This window comes from Podarcis filfolensis (assembly GCF_964270895.1).
Source record: "Podarcis filfolensis genome assembly, chromosome: 11".
Lineage (NCBI taxonomy): Eukaryota > Metazoa > Chordata > Lepidosauria > Squamata > Lacertidae > Podarcis > Podarcis filfolensis.
The window spans coordinates 41,925,333-41,948,688 of record NC_139613.1 but is presented as its reverse complement, the minus strand read 5'-3'; the positions used below and the strand labels follow the sequence as shown (position 1 = coordinate 41,948,688).

The 23,356-nt window shown below is 43.2% G+C and overlaps 1 protein-coding gene across 5 annotated transcripts in view; it reads left to right on the top strand.

The window, feature by feature from the left end:
- The first annotated feature begins 9,523 nt into the window (after positions 1–9,523).
- Positions 9,524–23,356, top strand: part of EPB41L4A (erythrocyte membrane protein band 4.1 like 4A) — a 106,560-nt gene continuing 92,727 nt past the window's right edge. For 2 of the 5 annotated variants that reach the window (XR_014539786.1, XM_083576838.1), the window contains exons 1-2: positions 9,524–12,356; positions 12,931–13,220. Coding sequence is in view for 3 of the 5 variants with exons in the window: in XM_083576838.1 (XP_083432964.1) it covers positions 13,122–13,220 (99 nt within the window). In the remaining 2 variants the exon portion in view is untranslated. The other 3 variants (XR_014539787.1, XM_083576839.1, XM_083576840.1) reach the window with 2 other exon arrangements.

Sequence of the window (23,356 nt, the reverse complement as noted above, 5' to 3'; positions counted from 1 at the left end):
AAAGTTAAAAAATAGCATCAAAATACAAAACAAATACAAAATTCAAAATTATTAGTGGACAAAAACAAGTCAAGTCAGCAGATATCATAGAATGATAAAGCCACTTAGCAGACATTTGCTAACAGCGAGACCACCGTAAAATATGACTTAATCCTCTTCCACTGAAATCAGAAAGAATTGAACTAGCTTAACTGACTCACATAGGGAGAGCTCTGCTGGATAAGACAAAATTTCCACCTGGCTCAGCATTCTGCTTCCAAAGTGGCCCATCGTATGCCTCTGGGAATCCCATCGACAGCATGAATTGTCCTCTTTCACTGTTGCTTCCAAGCAACTGCTATTCACTGGTATGGTGCCCCTGATTTTTGGAAGTTCCAGATAACCAGCAGATTTATGGTCTGTGGACCCTCTGTGCACAGCTGTTTGTTCCTGCTATCTCCCAGAGCTACAATTCTCAGTTCCTCTTCCCTGGGAACTATGGGAATTGCTGTGCATGAGAAATGGGGGTTTATTGATGGCTGCCCCACAGTTATGGAAGTCTCTTCTGATTTACTTACATCTGTCCCCTTCAGGGCAGGCTTTTAAGAGGGTCTTGAGAATCTGTCTGCCTTCTCTAAATATTTGTGACATTCAGAGCAGCTTTCTCATAGGTGTACAGTTGCTAGCTGATATGCCTAATGTAACGTGCAGTTATTTTTATGTATGTTGCTTTGCAAATACTTGGCTTATTTAAAAAGTTTTAAAATATTATAAAGAATAAATAATATGCAATTGTGTGGACAACACTTCTGGTCTGCTGCGTGAAGGACTTGCAGCTCATTGTGTTCCTCTGAAGGTGAGATTGGGCTGTCCCTGGGGGCGGGGGGAAAGTAAGTGAGGGCTTCACACCTCCCCCAAACTCCGGAGCCTAGCCAGAGTGCCTAGGACCCCACAGTGCAAGAGACGCTGAAATTGTGTGTATGTATACTTTTTGTTGTTTAGTCATGTCCGACTCTTCGTGACCCCATGGACCAGAGCACGCCAGGCACTCCTGTCTTCCACTGCCTCCCGCAGTATGGTCAAACTCATGCTGGTAGCTTCGAGAACACTGTCCAACCCTCTCATCCTCTCTCAAAAAACTCAGCGAGAATTCATTCTGATTAAGCACGCATAGGCTTAGGTTCCACAGCAGATAGATGAGGGCTCAAGTGTGTGGGTGAGGTGCCCTCTTGTATAACTAGGTCCTAGGTTGATGGCAGGGTCTGTGCCTGTCATTTCCATAGGCTATGTCACTTGATACCAGATGTTTCCCAGGACTTTCAGAATTCTCACCTCCAGAAATGGTACGCTGTTCATTACAGTGGTACCTCAGGTTACAGATGCTTCAGGTTCCAGACTCCGCTAACCCAGATATAGTACCTCAGGTTAAGAACTTTGCTTCAGGATGAGAACAGAAATCACGCAGCGGCAGCGGGAGGCCCCATTAGCTAAAGTGGTACCTCAGGTTAAGAACAGTTTCAGGTTAAGAATGGACCTCCGGAACGAATTAAGTTCTTAACCCAAGGTACCACAGTACTTGAGACTACAGTGGTTCCTTGAGTTACAAACGCCTCAGGTTACAAATGCTTCAGGTTACAAACTCTGCTAACCTGGAAAAGTTACCTCGAGTTGAGAACTTTTCCCCAGGATGAGAACGGAAATCGTGTGTTGGTGGCACAGTGGCAGCAAGAGGCCCCCATTAATGAAAGCACACTTATACTTAAAAACAGTTTCATGTTAAGAACGGACCTCCGGAACTAGCTAAGTTCATAACTAGAGGTACCACTGTACTGTATGCCTTCCCTGAAACACCAGGAACTGTCAACAGGAGTGCGTTATCTGTTTTAGCTCTCAGTCTGCATCTGTGTCTTTTGGACACATTTTGAAAGGGGTTTCTGTTGAATGTTTCCACCGCAAAGATGAAATGTGATAATTTTGTACTGTATTACGGACAGCTAAATGTTTACGTACCCCAAAGCAGCTGTGTGGAAAAAGTAATTAGTCCCAGGCATAATAACATAGATGATGTGTTCTCCAAGATGTATGGCATAATCACCATGCTGGGAGGAAATAAACATTTATCTGCAGATGTACAATGTATTCTGGCAATGTGATAAGTAGGCAGTGCTCAAGAGCAAGAGATAGTGTTTGATTTCAATAGCCTATTTAGAAGTGATTGCCTGAGAGATGGAACACATATTATCGGGTTTATTTCAGAGATGTTTATTTTATTTCACCTGGTTTGATTTGCATGATAAAATAAAGACATTTCTAAAGTGAGATTTTTTGTTTTTGACATTGTGTGTGTTGGTTCAAGAAAAAGAAAAGGAGAATTGCTAGATGCCAAGATCCAAGTTTTCGGCAGTGTTTGGTGTGAGAACCCAGCAGAGATTTAAAATCACAAAATATGCCGCAAAGTAAAGTGCCAAAATACGGGTTGCTAAACCTTTAAAATTTGCCACTGTGAATTCCAAAACTTCCCTCTTCCTCTAGCATAGAAAAATACCACACGTCTGGTAAGTTAAAAATGGTGTATCTATAAACTCCCCAAAGGTCAGATTCATGTGCTTTTCCATACAGCATTCAGAAAAAGTTGCACAGGCAGCAAAACTTGGCTTAATTACAGTGGTGAAAACTCCTAAATTATTGGAGCTCAAGAGTGGTTGGTGAGAGCTGTGCAGTCTGAACTGGAGCAACCAGCTCAGACCTCCTTATACCTAAGTTTCTCAAGTAGACTGAAAGTGGAACAATAGGTTTGATTCCCTCTGAAAGTAAGAGATGTGGATGTAGCTAAGCCTGGCAGGACAGCTTTATTCTATGGTATTAACCCCTTCATGTGTTAATTAGACTTAAGCATGTTGATTATATGAGACTGGTTGTCCCACGGTGTGAGCATCATTTGTAGTCAGTATAATAGGAAATGGTTTCAAAGCTTCATGGTATTTTGCAAATCGTTAAAACCTTTAGAGCCAGAAGTTGTTTCTGGCACTCTTAGCCTCTTTGTACAAACCAGGAGGTCTGCTGCAGCACTTAAAGCATGTCTACCTAGCCATCTTTCCTGGCTATCTCACATAAACTTAGCCAGTCAGTGAGCAAAACACTGTTACATTTCACCAGGGGTCAGCAAACTTTTTCAGCAGGGGGCCGGTCCACTGTCCCTCAGACCTTGTGGGGGGCCGGACTATATGGGGGGAGGATGAACAAATTCCTATGCCCCACAAATAACCCAGAGATGCATTTTAAATAAAAGGACACATTCTACTCATGTAAAAACACGTTGATACTCGGACCGTCTGCAGGCTGGATTTAGAAGGCAATTGGGCCAGATCCAGCACCTGGGCCTTAGTTTGCCCACCCATGCATTTCACAAAGCCAGCCTTGGGTTGCAGAAACACAAAGCTAAAATGGTGCTCCAGGTTAAGAACAGTTTCAGGTTAAGAACGGACCTCTGGAACGAATTAAGTACTTAACCCGAAGTACCACTGTAACTCGTTCTGGTACTTCTGGGTTTCGGCAGTCCGTAACCCAAAAAAACGCAACCTGAAGCAGCTGTAACCCGAGGTATGACTGTAGTAGCTTACTCCAGAGAAATATGAGTCAGATAGCACCGGATCACTATTAATTCATAACTATAATCTTCACTTGTCACAAAAAAAGCAGCTAAGAAAGTGTTACTGCTGAGCAAATAATCTAAGATTGGTTTGGTGATATTTTAAGGCACAGATAGATTCTTACTGCTTTCGTTCTGTTCGTTAATAAATAACTACTCAGTGATCCAGGCATGGCTGCCTTCTAATTCTTCAGGGCTCTTGATGTGCTACCTGAAGTAAACACCAAGACTAGGACTAAGTATGCAGAACAGTAAATAAAAATGTACTTATTGGCAGAAGACTTTTAAGGGCATGTAGAGCTTTCAAAAACCTTCCCCAGAAGGACAGGTATGAAGTGCCTGTGCTTGAGGCTTTATGTTTTGCTGGCCATTTGTGGGGCCATATGGCAATACAAATTGGATTATACGTTTTCACAGCCACCAGCCATTATGGAGCCCAAATATTTTAAAAGTCTGCAATTAATTTGTGGAAGAGTGGGGGGGGGGATATATATCTTGTAACCTAAATTCCAGACATTTCCTAATGGTTCCATTGAGTGATACCTTAAAACAAAACAGGGACTGACTGAGCAATCAAGTTCCTCATGGGAAACTCAGTTGCCCAACCAATTCGGCAGGCTTGTACTCGCTGCACATCAGGAGATAGGCAGTGACTTCAGCCCTGCTCTCTGAGGAACTCAATTGCACAGTCGGCTGAGCCACATCCTTACCATCACATTTGATGTCTGGTATCAGGCAGATGGGCACCATTGTTGGCCTTGCAGGTCAAATTGAGACCTGGGTATTGTATTGATCTTTATTACGGCCATTGGCCCATCACACGACAGTTTCCCATACCAACATAATATACTTAAACCTCCAAATTTAAAACCACCAAAACTTACAAACAACAGACAAGAACCAAAGCAAAACAAAAACAAAAGACCAACATCATACATTACAAATTTGTAACATAAACATCGCCCTCTGCTTATAAATTAGTAGAAGACATCCTTGGTGATATCACCTAATTACAACCTAAAACATAGATCATAGTTTAAAGGGATTATCCGAGCCGCACAGGAGTCCGTTTCTCTTCTTTAGGGATAGGACGCTGATCAAGAATCTGGCAACCATGAGTGATCTTAGGGGGTCATCATCATTTAATAGATATCTCAGTTTGGCTTCATTCGTATCATCGGCAATTCCCTTTAGATATTGAGCAAGAAACTTGCTCCTGGCCGATGAGTGAAAAGCACAGTCAAGAATTATGTGATGCAACGATTCCGGTGTCCCACAATTACAATCACATAAGAGCGATATCTGTCCATTGGAGAGTCTATTTCTCAGCACGTTCGATGGGAAGGTGTTGAATCTTGCCTTTACAAAGGCATATCTATGAGCCAAAGAAGTTAAGGAATTCAAATAGTTTGGGAGCCTTAAGAGGGGTAATAAACCAAGGTTTAGAGGTGAGCAGGTACCATTGCCCAGGACCATTTTCTGCTGCAAGTCCATCTCCTCTAGTTTACAGGTTACTGTTCTTTTAGCTGGAGCTATATCCTGCTCTAGTAATTTGGATGGGGAGATTCCCATTGCCGTAATTTTCAGTTGTAAATTTTTTACCCATGGGCTCTGGAAATCATCTCTCCACATACACTGTATCAAGTACAAGTTTGGGAGACTGTGCCATAGAGATAACCAGTGACAAAGTATGTGCTTCCACAGAGCGTTTTCCAGGGATACAATATTAAGTTCTATGCGTAGCGCTGAATTACTTACACAGTTGGGCAGTTTCAATATCCCTCTTAAAAACTGATTTTGAATAACCTCTAAGTGAGATAGGTTGACAAAAGTCCCCCAAATTGAGATGGCATAAGCAATTGTCGGGATCACCTTGGCCTTGGAGACTTTCAGCGCCGATGGGATATGAAGGGCCCCATCGGTGAAGAAAAATCGCAAGATCGCCAAGGAGATAGCTTTGGCTCTGTTTGTAACATAGGCTACATGGGCCTTCCATCTAAGGTTATGTTGTAACCAAACTCCCAAGTATTGGAATCTATAGACTTGTTCGATGGCTCTCCCGTCAATTCTCCAATTATGGACTTTCCGGCTCTTTGAGAAAATTAGGACTTTAGATTTTTCATAATTAATTGTAAGGGAATTTGCGTTACAATATGATCCAAAAATTTTTAAGGCCCTCATAAGACCTACTCTAGAAAAAGAAAGGATGACGTGAGACCTGGGTGAAGCCCAATTTGGCCTGCAGGTATATAGCCCAGCTTGAAGGCTACAATCCCTTCTGGGGTCTGCATGTCTGTTGTGGGCAGCGGGCCAGAGGCAAAAGCTGGCAGAGCAAGAAATGTAAATGTTACCTTTGCACACACACATCCACGCCTCTCTCAATGCTCCATCCTGCCAAGCAAAAGAGTTCAAGGATGCATTCCAGCTAGGCAAAAACATTCAAGGAGGTTCTGAAGCAGGGCAAGTGAGGGGTGTTGGCCTGGGGAGAGAGGGTGAAATGGGGAGAGTCAAGACCACATAGAGAGGCTTGGAGGGCTGCATACTTCTTATCTATACAGTGGTACCTCGGGTTAAGTACTTAATTCGTTCCGGAGGTCCGTTCTTAACCTGAAGCTGTTCTTAGCCTGAAGCACCACTTTAGCTAATGGGGCCTCCTGCTGCTGCCGTGCTGCCAGAGCAGGATTTCTGTTCTCACCCTGAAGCAAAGTTCTTAACCTGAAGCACGATTTCTGGTTTAGCGGAGTCTGTAACCTGAAGCGTATGTAACCTGAAGTGTATGTAACCTGAAGCGTATGTAACCTGAGGTACCACTGTATCATATTTTGTGTTCTAAAAGAATAGTTAAAATCAGAAACATGAATGTCATGCACTGTAATTTCCTGCTTTCACTACCTGTGAATTACAAAATGATCTCAAATATGAAATGATAGCAATTTTGAAGGTCATGGTTGCAATCCAATGCACACAAGTTCCTCTGAATTCAGGGGCCCTCATTTTTGAGCAAATAGGCATGCTACAAATCCATCCAGCTTTTGCAATGTAACATCTCAAACCCTGCCTTTGAGTTGTGGTTTTCCAGTTATTCCTTGCCAGCAAAATAATTAATCAGTTGAACAACTGCTGCTGAAACACTTTATGAGAAAATTTGCAAACTCTTGACTCATTTAAAATAAAGTAAGTTCTGTGGCAATTGGTGGGGGCTAATAAATCCAATTCCCCCCCTCCAGATTTTATGTATCTTCATCACAACTTTGTCGGTTAATAGCACATTTTCAGATGGAAGTAATGAAATAAAAACATGTCAGCACTGAGAATTATTTGCAGTTATATTTAGATTTAAATAATTACAAGAGTTACAGAATGGAAGTCCCAGGGGCTTTAATGCAAAACTTATATATACAATATAATATAAAGCTCATTCCACTAACTGTTTCATAACTGGATATATATAAATTGAAAAGTCATAAAATGAAATGGCATTTTAGCTATGTGCTTTTGGCATTCCATTAGAATGTAGCTCTTTTCATAAACTGAACACACAGTACTAACATAAAGTATTCATTGCAATGTTTCACCTGCAGCTAAACTTTCATACGCGCACACACATGCGATGGGCCATATTGGCATTATTATGAATATGTGAAAATGACAAGTAATGAACACATTTAAGAAGAATACCTGAAGCCTTTGCAACACCTTATTGGCTAATCAAGATGTTTTCTGGCTGGAAGAACTCTACAGCTTGAAATCAATTCACTATAACTTGTTCTCAGCTGGTATCTGCTGATATTATAATAATAACACCTTAGGTACATAATACATATTAGTAGTAGGAATAAAAATGGAAATTGGTACTTTACAAAAAACAACAACAACCTTACAGCTGTATGTTAAACAATATTTTTAAATGTTAATATTTGCTGTTAGCATTGCAAATATTGTCTAAAACATAATATATAACTGAAAGATTGGAAAGCCTTAGAAATTGGAAAGGGAGTTGCTGTGATCTAGCAACAAGTTTAAATTACCGCAACCAATTCCATCAAAATGCTTTTATGCCATGTATTTGAGAGACTGGAAATAAAACAACTGAGAAGAAAAGCAGTCAAAGAATGCAAAAGGTGGTCTGGCCATATGTATCTCATTTTGTTTCTTCCCAAAACCAAATCAAATCTATTAGTTTCTGCCTAATTTTGAGTTAGACTTCAAACAACTGGAAACTAAACACTGTTAGGACTTTGTATTCTGGTGACTGTATTTGTGGTCTGTGCCTCTTCTCTCATTTGTTTGCCTTAAACATCCAGCTTTTTCTTGCTGTTGCTATATCTTCCTTTACTTTGTTAAAAACATCTTTAAAGTTGAATTATTTTACCCTTGTAAAATGATTTTAACACATAGAATTAGTCTCTTATGTGACTGTGCCCTGTTCCTGGAACAGGTTTAATAGTGTCCTTCAACATGATGAGACATTGTGCTGATCTAGTGGCAGAAGCCAGCAGAATTGCAGCAACCTCTGCTAGCATGATGAATCTGATGCTTACCTCTTCTCTGACATGGCAGGGCTTGTACTACATAGAGGAAAGCTTCTTAGCATTCCCATGATAAAATTTCAGGAAGACATGACGGGCAATCTCCATGTTGGATTCATAAAGTATTTCAAGGTGCCTTAACATATGAATGCTTTGCTAGTGTTTTGTGGTTTTTTTGTATTTTTTAAAGTTGTTAATCACTTGTCACCAACCTGATCAAGAATTCTAAAGTTTTTTTGGTTTATGTCTATTTTATGCATCCAAAAATGTTACAGACTGATTGCTGACTGTCTTCAAGTAGAAGCAAGCTCTTACATTCCTGTTGGTGCACTCAGAGAAGGATGTTTATTGTAAATGCAGTGTGCTGAAGCAATGCATGTTCTTTTACCTATTTCCTTTTCTCCTTGGGGGTAAGGTGAGGCAGTAACCTCTCAGTGGCCTGTTAGGTACCATCTACAGCGTAGATCCTACACAAACACTCCCATCAAGAAATGCAAATGTCTTGGGAGCAGCTGCACAAGGCAACATTATATATGGACAGGTGATGACACGCTGATTCAGAGCAGCACTATTGTGCACATTTGGTTCATTAGCCATGTGTCAGCCAAAGCTCTAGAGTTCTATTCACTACCTACAGTAGTTGTGCTTATGGAAGTGCATGATGTGCATTTACGTAGTGCAGCTTCTAAATACAGAAGCCTGTACGCTGCTTCTTAAAATAAGACACTGAAACAATGGAATCTATTTCCCATGCGTGAAGAATGAGCTCCATTGTTCCCCATTTGCACTGCCTTCATAGATTTTAAGAAGACTAACTTACCTTACTTTCTAGGCGCACAATACAGTAGCTTCTATGAGTCCAAATAGCAATGACATTGGACAGTTCTGCATGTTGACCATCTGCCAGTGATCCATCCTGCCAGGAATTCCCACATATGTGCAATACATACACCTTGCTGCCGCTGCTGCTACAACACATACAGCAGCAATGTATTAAAAGGTAAAGGTACCCCTGCCCATACGGGCCAGTCGTGACCGACTCTGGGGTTGCGTGCTCATCTCGCTTAAGAGGCCAGGAGCCAGCGCTGTCTGAAGACACTTCCGGGTCACTTGGCCAGCGTGACGAAGCTGCTCTGGCGAGCCAGCACCAGCGCAGCACACGGAAACGCCGTTTACCTTCCCGCTATAAAGCGGTCCCTATTTATCTACTTGCACTTAGGGGTGCTTTCGAACTGCTAGGTGGGCAGGAGCTGGGACCGAACGACGGGAGCTCACCCCGCCGCGGGGATTCGAACCGCCGACCATACGATCGGCAAGTCCTAGGCACTGAGGTTTTACCCACAGTGCCACCCGCGTCCTAGCAATGTATTACTCCTCTCCATATCATTCGCTATTACACATTTCATGTCAAGACACATATCACACTTCTATTCCCTTCCCGGCTGATGATCATGGTAAGTGAAATCATGGTAGAGAATATGTTTTCCACAAGTTGCCATCTCCCGTGTAGTGGATGCTGGCACCCTGGAAAGGATGGCGTTGAGCGTTAGCCCCAGAACAATTACACCAATAAAGAGATTGTAAGTCACATTATAAATAAGAACACAATAGTCACTCTCCCTTCTGCCTTACGGGTGCTAAAGGCAGCTAACATTTTGTTGTTGTTGTTTAGTTGTTTAGTCGTGTCCGACTCTTCGTGACCCCGTGGACCAGAGCACGCCAGGCACTCCTGTCTTCCACTGCCTCCCGCAGTTTAGTCAAACTCATGCTGGTAGCTTCAAGAACACTATCCAACCATCTCGTCCTCTGTTGTCCCCTTCTCCTTGTGCCCTCCATCTTTCCCAACATCAGGGTCTTTTCCAGGGAGTCTTCTCTTCTCATGAGGTGGCCAAAGTATCGGAGCCTCAGCTTCTGGATCTGTCCTTCCAGTGAGCACTCAGGACTGATTTCCTTAAGAATGGATAGGTTTGATCTTCTTGCAGTCCATGGGACTCTCAAGAGTCTCTTCAGCTAACATATGGTTTATCTAAAACAATGTACAGATTTGTAACTTGCAGTAAATTCAGTGTCAACAAGAGAAAAGGGGTGTTGTGCAATGCTCAGCACCACATGGCTCCCACCCACAGTGCAAAACACCAAAAGGAATATCTATTTAATTTCATGTTATTTATGGAGTGTATTAATCCCCTCATATGCAGAACATTTAAAAGCAATTTTCAAAAATCTTTTGGGTAGCAGCAAGCAATAAAATATACACATTTAAAAGCCTGGAAATTGTTTAAGGAGTATGGCTGAGATACTGTAATTCAGACGGCACCTCTAATAAAGAGACGTTTTCAGCAGTAAAAGCATGTCAGAGAATACAACTAGTGTCATGTAATAAAGATTAAAAGAACTGGCCACTGGCCAAGTTAATATTCATGTTTGGGAACTAATGCACTTTCAAATGTATAGAAGGTGCAATACCTTGCAAGAAGTCTGAGTGCATGACTCTTAAAGTACAATACAGTAATCAGGTGAGATCCAAATTATGAAAATATATTTCTTTCGAAATAGATGTTTTAAAGCTCCTAAGAGAGAAACTTGTAAACCTTTTTAGGTCTGTGGGCACATTTTAGAAACTGGAGCAACTGTCAGTGGCAACACACACATACCCCATAACCAAGCACATACTGCCATCGATTCTACGGGCCATGGGCTTTTTTCCAAGTTTAATTTCAGTGGGATGCGAACCAGGAAAGCCCTTTGGGGGCACCAGGATGCTCACAGGCATCACTCTGGTGACCCTCGAAGAAATCTCTGTGGAGTTCTCTTTCTCCTATTGAAACCAATTGTGCTTAAACTTCCCATGGAAATCAATGGGACTTAAAGGGGGACCATTCATTTCAATGGAGCAGTACATGGCAGGAGAAACTCCCAGAGTGTTGTGCCCACTGGAACCTAACTGCAGTTCCATCCTCAAAATGTCACGTAAGTGGCAAATGTTACTGCTCTGCCTTTTTCTTTTTTACAATGCTTCTGGTGGTAAATTTCCAAGAACGGTTTCAAACTTGCAATTCATCCAGAACAAGGATCACCACCAAATGCTGCCTCTGTCCCTCAAAGCAGCCCTCGATGAGATGCTCCAAAGGCGCAGCTGCAAAAAATAACCCAAGAATCTTGTGGCACCTTAAAAGACTTGAGAAATGTATTGTGTGATGCATCCACAAAAGCCTGTTCTATAATAAACTGGTGGGTTTTCAAGGAGCCCCGAGACTTCCCGGGTCTCCCCTGCCCCTGGGAACCTGCGATTCTTGCACGCAAGTGGTTTAATGTGCAGCGCCAGCCCCAGCGCTGGAGTCCAGTTCCCCCGAATCGCCCAGCAGGGGCCACTGCTGTTCCAGAGCAGCCTCGCCGCCGCCGCCGCCTCCTCAGCTGGCGCTGCTGCCGGCAGGGAAGGTGAAAGGTTGGCAGGAGGGCGGAGGGAAAAGGAAGCGAAACAACGCCGGCTGGGCAGCCGACCTGGAAACTGACACCGCCGAGGTGCGGAGCAGCTGAGCCATCCCGAGGGGAAGAAGCAGGAGCAGAAGACGCCGCAAGGGCAGCAGCTCAGACCACCGAGCAGGCTCGGCTCACCGGCGACCCCGACCTGCCTGCCTGCCCCGGGGATAGCGCGCGCGCCGCAGCCCTGTCAGGTCCTGGGAGCGAACAGCCGCCGCGCTTGCTTGCCCCGCCTCCCGCCCTCCTGGGCCCGGCAAGGTTGGCCCGTCGGCGGGGGAGCGGAGCTTCGTCCAAGCGAAAGAGAGAGAGAGGAGGGCCGGGCGGCGAGGCAGCAGCGCTCGGCTTCTCCTGAGGGGCGAGCCGGAGCGAGGCAGGTGGCTCTTCCGTCGCGCTCGGGGCCGCCAGCGTCGCTCTCCAGCCCCAACTTTGGCGGGCGGAGTTGAGGGAGAAGAAGAAGCCGAATAAAAAAGGCCCCCCACCCAACCCCGGAGGTCTCTTTCAGGTGGCCGCGTCAGACACCGAGAGCGCCCGGAGCTTCCTTTCCGTGGAAGGAGCGCTTGAGAGAAAGACTGGGAAGCTGACTGGAAAGCGCGCGCGCGCGGGCTGCTGCTTCTGCTGCTGCTGCCCGGGCAGCTCTGCGCCCAGTCCGGCGCCTCGCTCTCCCCACGCCCTGTCAGGGAGGAGCTGCCCGCTGCCGCTTTTTCTTGGCCCGCTGCAAGGTAACGCGGGGTGCGCGCGTGCGGAAGGGAGGGGTGGTTTATCTATTTGTGGCGCTTTACACAAAGGAGCAGCGCCGAAGCCGGGGAGGTGGGACGCGCGGCTACTCAAGCTTTCGCCTCAGGAATAAGGCTCGGGCGGCGAGACGCGCTATGGCAGCCGGTGTGTAGAGAGACAGAGGAGGAGGAGGAGGAGGAGCGCGCGCCCGGGCACATGTCATTTTCTCAAGTTCTGGAGGCTAGAAAGGAGGGCGGCTGAAGGGCTGCTTCGCGCATAGGCGCCTTGAGGGAGGTCGTGTTTCCCCTGATCCGGGTTGGGGTGCTACTTTTACCCATAGGGCTCCTGTGCTCCAAAGGTCAGCGGTTTATCATGGCTGAACCTCGAACAAAGAAGCCCACGGGGACTGAGAGGTACTTGGACTGCAAACTTTAACCTGTGGAAACTTTTAATTCCTGAATTTCGCTCTCTGCTGCCTAGCAACCAATGTCCCCCCCCCCGCCCTCCACATGCAAGAAGAACTTTGCCTTTTTTTGTGGGATGTCTCAACAGGATTCTTTTTTCTCTCTCCTCCTCTAGCACTTAGCTCCCTCGCCATATGTGAAGCTGGAGCCTCCTCAACTTGACAAGGCCAAAGAAAAACCTGCTCTCTTCAGGGTTGCTGAGCCATATCATGTATTGTTCGCCAGCGCTGAGTTAATTCGCCACCCCCCCCTTGCCTTCATCTCTTGCTCGCAGTTGCCCTCTGACATCAAAGCACGGAGACCGCCATGGGCTGCTTCTGCGCAGTCCCGGAGGAATTTTATTGTGAAGTTCTGCTTCTGGATGAATCCAAGTTGACCTTAACCACCCAGCAGCAGGGGATAAAGGTAAGCAGTGTCTGCCTCCTGCTCTGTTTTCATTGGGGTTTCCCGGACGCTTGCCAGTGGTGCTTGAAATGCTTTGTCTGGAGTTGAGCAATAAGGGGCAAAACCTACATGGAAACATACTGTTCTGAGAGAGTGCCTATCAAAACAGGCTGGCTTCTAATGACCAGGAAATAGACATGTCAAGAGGCATTTAACTTTGCATCACATTCCATTACCCAAGACAAAGTTGACAGAGTAAAAACCAAGAGGAACATAGAAGTCTTGAAGGTGAACAACAGGGTTTTAAGTGTCGACCGGTTGTCTTGTGACTTGGTAGTGTGTATGAAGTATGTGATGTGATGTAATATTATAGAATTTAATAAAAGGAGAAATAACACTTCGGTAACTTTGTCACAGAGGTTTATATACTAGCGGGGTGAGATCTTTTGAAAATGTTTTCCTGGATGACTTCTTTGCTTTATATGATTTGCTTTGCGCTCTGATTTTCAGGAGTTGCAAGGGTGCTTAGCAATCAAAGATCTTACACAGGAAACCAGGCACTTTGAAATATATACATGATCAGCAAATATATTTTCAGAGTTTGCCTAATAAAATTATACTTGAGGCTTGCATAAGAAGCGTGCTTTTCAAAGGCTCAGAGTGCTAGTCTGCACCTGCTGAGGAGTCTGTTACTCACCAGCCCCTTTTAAGCACATTTTAATTCTTAGTGATTTCAAGAAGAACCTTAATTATATTGCTATGTGCTCCATGCTCCTGTTGAAAAGGACGGCTGTAAAAAAGCTTTAACCTTGGATTTATTTATTTATTGAATTTACTGATACTTACTTGCCTACTAAAATGCTTATAACTCAGCTTTTAGGTGGTTCTTAGCACAAGAGCTACAGGAACCAGTTCTCTAAACAGGCATTTGTGGGTCTTGTTCAAATACAGTCTCTATGGGATTGGGTCAGTATTTCTGCTTGGGGAGGAAGACTATACATGCTAATTGTTTTCTAGGTTTTTTTTTTTTTTTACTTCTTAAGTCATTCAAATACTTATTGTGCATTCTGTTTTATAGAACTGAATGCTGATAGGCCATGTTTCACTAGTGATGAATCTTCTCTCCTGATGGGGAATAATTTTATGTGAATGTTTCTAGAGGGAGAGAGAAGGCGATTGTCTAGGAATTCTAAGTATATATGGCTGTGCTGTATTCTCTTGGCTCTTTTAGTGGGTCAACAACATATTATATGCCTTGATTACTGTGCATGTGCTAGAGTTAGGACTAAAGAAAGGGCTACATGTTTATAATAGTGAAGTTGTCCATCTACAGGCAACTTACTATAAGAAATAGCCCTTTAACAAGAATTCAGTTTGACTTGTTTTTACACAAGTTTGTAAACAGAGAGGTTATCTTGAGTATAAAACTGCTTGAAACTGAAGCTGTCTGTGGCAGTTGGAAAATTTTGGCATTCAGTTCAGTGAAAGAAGAACTATTAGGAATTAAGAACTATTAGGTATCTGAAGAAGTGTGCATGCACACGAAAGCTCATACCAAGAACTAACTTAGTTGGTCTTTAAGGTGCTACTGGAAGAAAATTTTTTTCTTTTGTTTTGACTATGGCAGACCAACACGGCTACCTATCTGTAACTGGAAATATTAGGAATTTGGTCTCACTAATTTCAGTGGGACTTATGTACACAATGCTTAGGTTTTTATGCTAAGAGATGCTAGATTCATTTGTATTTGCTGATCCTGTGACTTTAATGTAGGAATCTTAGTTGTACACCTAAGGGTCGCTTTATGCATTGTTTTTAGGGGTACATCTAAGATGATTTAAGGGCAAACTTTAATATGCAAATATGACCAATTTGTGTTAAATAAGTGGATCATACAGATATTAAAAACTGAGGTTTTGAGTGGAACCAAGATTGTATTTAGAAAATGGTGGCATATCTAGCTAATCTATCTAGCTAATCTATCTAGTAATGAGTTCTAGTTCAGCAGATTTACATTAGAAAAGTATAAAAGAATGTAGTGATTTATTTTTAATTCATTCCTGGTGGTTAAAGTCTAGAGAATATGTCATACTGAAATGTCAGAATAGAGGCATCATCCCTGCATCATAGTATCCTTGCAGCACAGAACGGCATAATCTGGGGAGCAGGGGAGAACCATGGCAAGTTAACCTTGCGTGCACTGCAAATAGTTTACAAGTTGGTTGCTAATTGTAGGGATGTTGTTGTTTTACAAACCCTTGCAGTTTTGTCTGAACTTCATATTTGTAAAAATTCAAGTGGTTCATGATAGAAGCAATTTATTCTAAACAGGTGTAACACGTTTGTTAATGTCACAATACTACAATGGATGCAATTTTCATAACTCTTACTAGTTAGAGTTAATTGTTTCTTGGGGATACAGACTTTATTTGTATTGTGTTATGTAGGCAGTTCACCTGTTAGCCAGTTCACCTGTTGACCTTTTGTTAATATGAAACCAGTGGTTCTTTGAATCAGTGCTCCAGGCTAGCACTGCAGGGCAAGGATCTGGGTGCTCTGCAAGGGAAGTGTGAGAACATGATTTACACAAAAGTAATTTACTGAAATATTTGAGTATCATGGGGATAGGGAATTGGCAAGAGTGAACATGGGCCCAAATGCAATAAAAATATGTTGTTGAAGCTACCTGAGGGATTTCTGGATGCTGTGAGGAACTGGTATAAATGCAGTAATTGCAGACTTGGGCCAGCAAACTGGGCAAAGACAGGGTAAGCATGCAAAGTTAAAGTAGATCTGTTAGTGGCTCTGATCATTTTTAGGCTGGGTACAAATATACCATTTAAATGGTAGGCACCATGTGATCGGCTTGAGCTATCTGATGGTGACTTCACATATCAGTAGATTGAAGGAACTGCAGCTCACTGTTATGGTATTGAAAAGTGGGGGTACATCAGCAGAATTGCATCTGCTCACTTCACTTGGAAATAAAACCCCCTGGGTTGCCATCTTATATCTGGCACACCCCATATAGCTTTAAATCATTTGCTACAGTAGGAGATAAATCAGATCCCTCCTGGTCTTGGCCTCTACCCCTTGCCCCTTTTGCTATGAAGTACAGTGGTACCTCTGGTTACGAACTTAATTTGTTCTGGAGGCCCATTCTTAACCTGAAACCGTTCTTAACCTGAGGTATCACTTTAGCTAATGGGGCCTCCCGCTGCCGCCACTTGATTTATGTTCTCATCCTGAGGTAAAGTTCTTAACCTGAGGTACTACTTCCGGGTTAGCGGAGTCTGTAACCCGAAGTGTTTGAAACCCGAGGTACCACTGTACTGTTTGGAGTGGGAGGTGGGGACACATGACAGAACAATGGGAGATTCTGTAGCTGCTAATTCTGCTTCTGCACTGAAAAGACTTGAAGATATGCATCCAAGTTGCGGATTACATTATTCCCTCATCCCATGGCTTGGGATCTGATTCTCCATCCTGCTGTATAGTATTACAGTGTCGAAACAAAATAATCCCCCCCCCTTCCAGTAGTACCTTAGAGACCAACTAAGTTTGTTATTGGTATGGTATAATTGGAATTACAGTGAATTAAGCAAACACATGAATGGGGTCAATGGTTTAGGTCATATCAATATGGTTCGCAAATGCTTCCTTGGAATTACATTGTAGAGACTAGTATATGTGAATGAGAAAGACAAAGAGGATTGCCACCTTGCAACCTGGATATACTCATGTATAGACACCCTAGCAGAGGAAGAGGATTGTGGGGGGAGTGCACCGTCCCCAGCAGCATGATCCCAGTGGGGTGCCATTGGTGCTGCCTTCCACCCATGCTGGGTGCCACACCCCCGCAGGCGGTGCGCCACGCCCCCAGGATGCACACCATGGCCGCCCCCACCAGCTCTCTGCCCCCCGGTACCGGAGCATGAAGCTCCACCACTGTATAGACACACATGTGTGGTATATAGTCTGGTTACTGTTTCTTTGCTGTGAAGTTCCACACTGCAAGAAAGGATGTGTGAAACCATATGGGCATAACTTGTTGCATGGGCGAGAACAAAGTTGCAGACCTAAGTCATCGAGTCCACTTGTATGTTTGCTTAGTACAGACACTGTTCCCTCCAGTGGTATAGTATTGCACTATGGGAAAGCAGCTGCTGTGCTGCTTGTGTGTAAAAGAGGATTAGATCCAATGATGTCCATGGGATTTGCTTCTGGATAAATCTGCTAAAGATCACAGACGTAATAAAGTTTACTTAGATGCACTGGCCACAGTGAACAGAAAACTTCCTAGATCGCTCTCCAAAGACATTGACTTGAAAGCACTGATGCTTATGTGCCTGTCCACAGGTGGTTGCAAGTTGCCTGCAGGAAGACTTTTGCTGTACTTCTGTGTCTGCAGCAGACCTTGACATCCTTTTCTATATCGCTGTAGCTTTTGCATTCCAATTAAGGAGCACTAGGAAGTGAAATAAGTTGCTATCAGGAGAGGAGAAGAAAAAGAGGTAGCAATGTGGTCTGTCTCAAGAGTAAAATTTTTGAAATTACTGCTTGTCAGATCTGTCTGGTTAGGATTTAAGTAACCCTTGGTGTCAGCCATAGGTATTTGTGTACCCTGGGAGGACTTTGTATCCATTCTGAAGGTTTTGTGCTTCCTCCACTCATTTTCCCAGGGCCATGTGCTTCGGACTTTTAGCCTTTTTACTGGTTTTTTGGACTCGCTTTCTAGAAAACAACCTGCCTTACTGTTAAAATGGCTCTTGCTTAGCGGCTTTCAAATTCTGTTCCTAGGACCTCTGGAATTCCTTCTTGGGAGTTTCTCAATGAGAAGATCAGTAATGGTGAACAGGTTTCCCAGAAAGATACCTAGCTTGATCAATAATTGTTGGTACTTCCTTTGCAATGTTCAACCTGTAGATGCACTTTGGTTTGTGTGTGATAATGGTAAAGTCTAATAGGTGTTGAGGCGTCATGTATCAACTGAGTGTGTGCTGAGTGGTATAATGAGCTGAAACCAAAAGAATAAAAAGGGAAAGAAATATGAGGATGACAAAGTATCCCAAATAGTTGCTTTTCTGGAAGATGTGGAGACAGGCATATTGGACACCTGGAAGTCTAGCATCCTTCAGCTTTTGGCCAAGAGTGGCCTTGCACCTCAAGAGCGAGAGCTGCCATTGAATATCATCAAAGGCTACTTCATAGGCTTCAGACAAAACATCAATAATATCTGCTGGGCTTCAAATTGCAGCTATCCTTTTGTTATTCAGTCCTTGAACTTCTGTGAGATTGTGCCCAGTGGGACTGAAGAGGTTTCAACGATGCTGCTGCAAATCGGGAATGCATTCAGCACCAATTCTGGCACTTTGGTTGCCCTAAACAGTTCCTCAACAAAGACAAGGACGCAGCTGCAACCCTTTGAATTCTTTTGGTAAGCTGGAGTATGAAAGCTCTTGAGAACTTCCTACAGACTGGAAAGGTGTCTGTGCAGAAGCAGGAATTACTTATTACTGTGGGATTTACCCACGAATCCTCTCCAGTCCTGCACCACTGCTGCTAGTTTGCTGAACCACTGTTTTTTTACCCAAAACCGATGGCTGCAGGATGAGAAGGTAATGCACAGCTCTCGGTTCAACTCCACCGCTAACTTACCAAACCATGACCTTCCCTATGAGATTAGGAGTCCTCTCATTGTTAAGTGAGCAGCTACACATAGCTACACTTGCAATCTATTTTTGGTTGTTGGGGATGGGAAGGCAGACTTCAAACAAGAGTGTACCAGTAAAAATAGGCAATTGTTGTTGTGGAAACAATTGTTTTAGCAGCAGTATTATTTTGTTGGTGGAAGAGGCTTAAGAGGAGGCAGAGGCCCAGAAGAGCTGGAAGTCTCAGAAACTGGAAGTTATCTGCTGCTGAAGTATCTCCAGAAGTATTTGTCTACAGCTCCCATGAGCCTCAGCCACAGCAAAGGCTAGTACAAGGTAGCAGCGTATTTCTGGCACAAGTGGTATTGTTATAACTATCCAATTACAACTTAAGGTAACATGATCTTTTAAAAATCCCAAAGGACTACAAAGGATCCCGAACACCTTGGTACTCAGACATTTTGGCTCCCGAACGCCACAAACCCGGAAGTGAGTGTTCCGGTTTACGAACATTCTTTGGAACCCGAACGTCCAACGGGGCTTCCTGCAGCCAATCAGAAGCCGCGTTTGGGTTTCTGAATGTTTTGGAAGTTGAACGGACTTCCGGAACGGATTCTGTTTGAATTCCAAGGTACGACTGTATATGCAGTTCCCTTTTTCTAGAAAAAGAGGTGCCGGAACTCACCATGAACAACTCCCTCATTCACTTAGAATGGCAACGCTGCCCACCTGATAGGTGCTGGAACTGAGTTCCTGTGAGTTCCCCCGAAAAAACCCAGACTATATGGTGAGTTAGGTTTATGCTTAGAATGGCAAGCAAAGCCTGTTGGGTGCTGTCACTGCTCACATCCATACCATACATTTAAAGCAGGGGTAGGCAACCTAAGGCCCGTGGGCCAGATCTGGCCCAATCGCCTTCTCAATCTGGTCCGTGGACGGCCCCGGAATCAGCGTGTTTTTACACGAGTAGAATGTGTGCTTTTATTTAAAATGCATCTCTGGGTTATTTGTGGGGCCTGCCTGGTCTTTTTACATGAGTAGAATGTGTGCTTTTATTTAAAATGCACCTCTGGGTTTTTTGTGGGGCATAGGAATTCGTTCATTTGCCCCCAAAAAATATAGTCTGGCCCCCCACATGGTCTGAGGGACGGTGAACCAGCCCACAGCTGAAAAAGGTTGCTGACCCCTGAATCCATATGGATTTCCCCAAAGAATCCTAGGAGCTATAATTCTCGGCACCCTGAACGAATTGCAGTTCCTAGGACTCTTTGGGGGCAAGTAATGTACTTTAAATGTATAGTGTGGCTTTGACCACAGACATGTTTTTAGCACCTGGCTAAGACTTTCCTCTTCACCTGGGTGATTGGAGTAATTTGATGCAGCCAAGTCAAGGCTTTATGTTAGTTCAGCTTTGGGTAGCTCTTAAGCTTCCATGCTACCCCGAGGAGGATGGTATTTTATTTTTAATCTATTGATCTGACAGCTTAATTTTTTATTGGCTCTTTTTAACAATTTTGCATGTTTAAAAACTTGATCGCAAAGCTGATTGTAGGACTCCTAGAGAACAGCCCTGTGTTACGCAATTACCAACTAAATAAACATTAATTACACTTTAAAAATTGCAAGCGTAATGTTTCTAATAAGACCATATATCTGCCATAAGGGGACAGCATAAAGCTATGAAAGTTACCACATCTTCTTTGGTTGTTGTACAAATACTGCCTCGGCAATCAAATTGCAAAATACAATACAAAGTATAGTTCTTGTCATTTCATAATTCTTTCTCAAGCACAGGAGAATCGGAGTCCCCTACCCCCCAAGTTAATTTAAGCCTGTTTTCTCATAATTATAATTCCAAAGTTGGTAGCATTGCAATTTTGCAACTTTCAGCGACACAAGGCTGAATATAATTTATTTTGAAGGCGTTTCTAATAATTATAATTCCAAAGTTGTAGCTTTGCAATTTTGCAATTTTCAGTGAGACAAAGCTGAATATAATTTATTTTGAAGGAGTCGTCTTGTATGCAGCCTAAATTTGCTGCTGCTACTACAAAAGTTGAAATTAGGCAAGCAAAAGGAAGATTATTAGATTTAAAAAAACACAATTCTTATGTTTTTTGCTTGCATTAGAAAATTACTGTTCATTATAGCTAGTATAACAGCCTGAGCCAATAACATTATAGCTCAAACCTCAGGCTGACCAGGAGGTAACTTCATTTAAAAATTAATGGGTTTCTGTCATGCTGTCATGCCAGTTTCATTAATTTAGTTAGATGCATCCTGGGAAAATAAAGTGTCTCAATACTCATTCATTATATAGATATTCCATGGAGAATTCAAAATTGCTGGTCTCATCTGTAAAGATGCAGGAAAAATTAGTAATCTGTGTCAAATAATGACAGTCGTTTCGAAGAATGGTTAATTTATGAAAAGATTTGCAGGATCTTTTGTTCCTTTTGGTCTTTTCCAGATGAATAACAGAAATGTGGAAAGGCCTGATACTATATCATTCATATATATGTATAGAAATATATTAAAGTTTGAGATTTCTTGCTACCATGCCAAAATTAGAAAGCCTTTTAAAAAAAGATGCTATTTTCCAATCCATATTTCATATCATCAAGGAACAGAATGAATTAAAGCCTCATATTTCTGATTTAAAAAGCTTGTGCTGATGCAATCAGTCCTTAGTAGAGATGCCCTAACTTTTGAGAAGGCCTGCCTCTGCTGAGATGTTACTACAGAATTTTTGACTTTCATGGAGGGAAATTCCTATTTATCAAATTGAGAGTCACTCCTTGATTGGGCTGTGGCCTGGTAGGGACCTGCTACCCGAACATGCTAACATCTCAGGAAAGAGAGGCAAGAGTATAGGGTTGCTCTCACTGCTTCCAGTTAGACTCCACTAGTAGGGGCACTGTCTGGCCAAGCTAATAGGAGTTTGCTAGCGGTTGTCCAGACCCTCCAAGTGCCCCTGTTTTCCAGGGACAGTCCTGGATTTACAGAAGCTGTCCTGGTTTCTGATTTGATCCCGGAATGGCCTGCTGTCCCTTAGGACATCCCTATTTTCATCAGAGAAATGTTGAAGGGTATGGTAGGATGTTCCTATTTTCATTGGAGGGTATGGAGTTATGTGACCCCCAAGCCAAGGAGATAAGTAACTATACAACCTTTAGAAAACATCTGAAGGCAGCCCTGTATAGGGAAGTTTTTTAATGTTTAATGTTTTATTGTGTTTTTATATCTGTTAGAAGCCTCCCAGAGTGGCTGGGGTGACCCAGTCAGATGGGCAGGGTATAAATATTATATTATTGTTATTAAACAGGATGTTCCTATTTTCATCAGAGAAATGTTGGAGGGTATGCTGGTCTGGGTAGGCCTCAGGCATACAAATGACAGGGAGAAGATTAAGCTATGGCCCCTCTTCCTGACATCTGTTTTTCTATGCTGAATGATGTTTTTCTACAGAGGAGCACAGTGAACCTACACCTACAGGTAAAACAGTACAATCAATACATAGGTATACCACCTCACCTACTGTCTGTAGGAACTAAGCGTAAAAGGGACTCTCTAGCAGGTAGGATTTATGCTGCAAGATGAATGCTGAGGTCTGTGTTACTGTGCAAACCTTTATTGAGGATGGTCTTGAATGACCAAATGACATGTGATAAAACTAAGCTGTGCTTGGCACACCACAAAAGCTTTCTGGACAATGACAATATTGGCTGAGATAGGTATCTGCACAACACACAACCCAGAAGTGGCTGCTGTGGAACCTCTCCCTCAAAGCTGGTGTCACTTTCATTTACCTGGATGGTGTATGGGGTAAGGAAAAGCAGGAAGGTCTCTGGACTGCTCAGGTGTCCCAGCAGAGCCAACATGGCCACTTACCTGTTGATACATTGTCCAAGTTCGTGGTTGCGTGATACTGATGTTGTGTGGGTACCTCTGCAGTATCTCCTCACTGTTTTGGTTGCTTCACAAGCACTCTGTATGAGATGAACAAAAGCTGCTATGCATTGACGTGGTTGTGTGAACCTGGCCTTGGTAGAGATGAAAAGTAAAGCAGACCATTTTCATTTTTGTATAGGCAATGTGTGCCTATGGGAGTCAGGCACCTTTCAGAATCTCAGCCTCCTCGGTAGAACTTCATGCGCCAACATCTGGGATAGGTTTGGCTGTCTATGTTGTTTTATGCATGCTCCAAATACTTGTGAAGTTATTCTATCATTCTTTTGAAAAACAAAATACCAGTCTTAATACAGATTGCTCCCCCCCCCCCCCGTACCCAATATTCATAGTCAAAGGCAAGGTAGTCAATGGTACGGTTGGATCATCAATTGCTGATTTGTAGGAGGGAAAGTAAATACATCCTAATGAAAACATGCAAATGAGTCATAAAAGTGGAAGAAGTGAAATGGACGATGAAAGGAAAGTGTTAGTCTGCTGAGATTACTGCTAATATTGTTCAGTAGTACAAATGGAGCTCGCTATAGGTGTAATTAC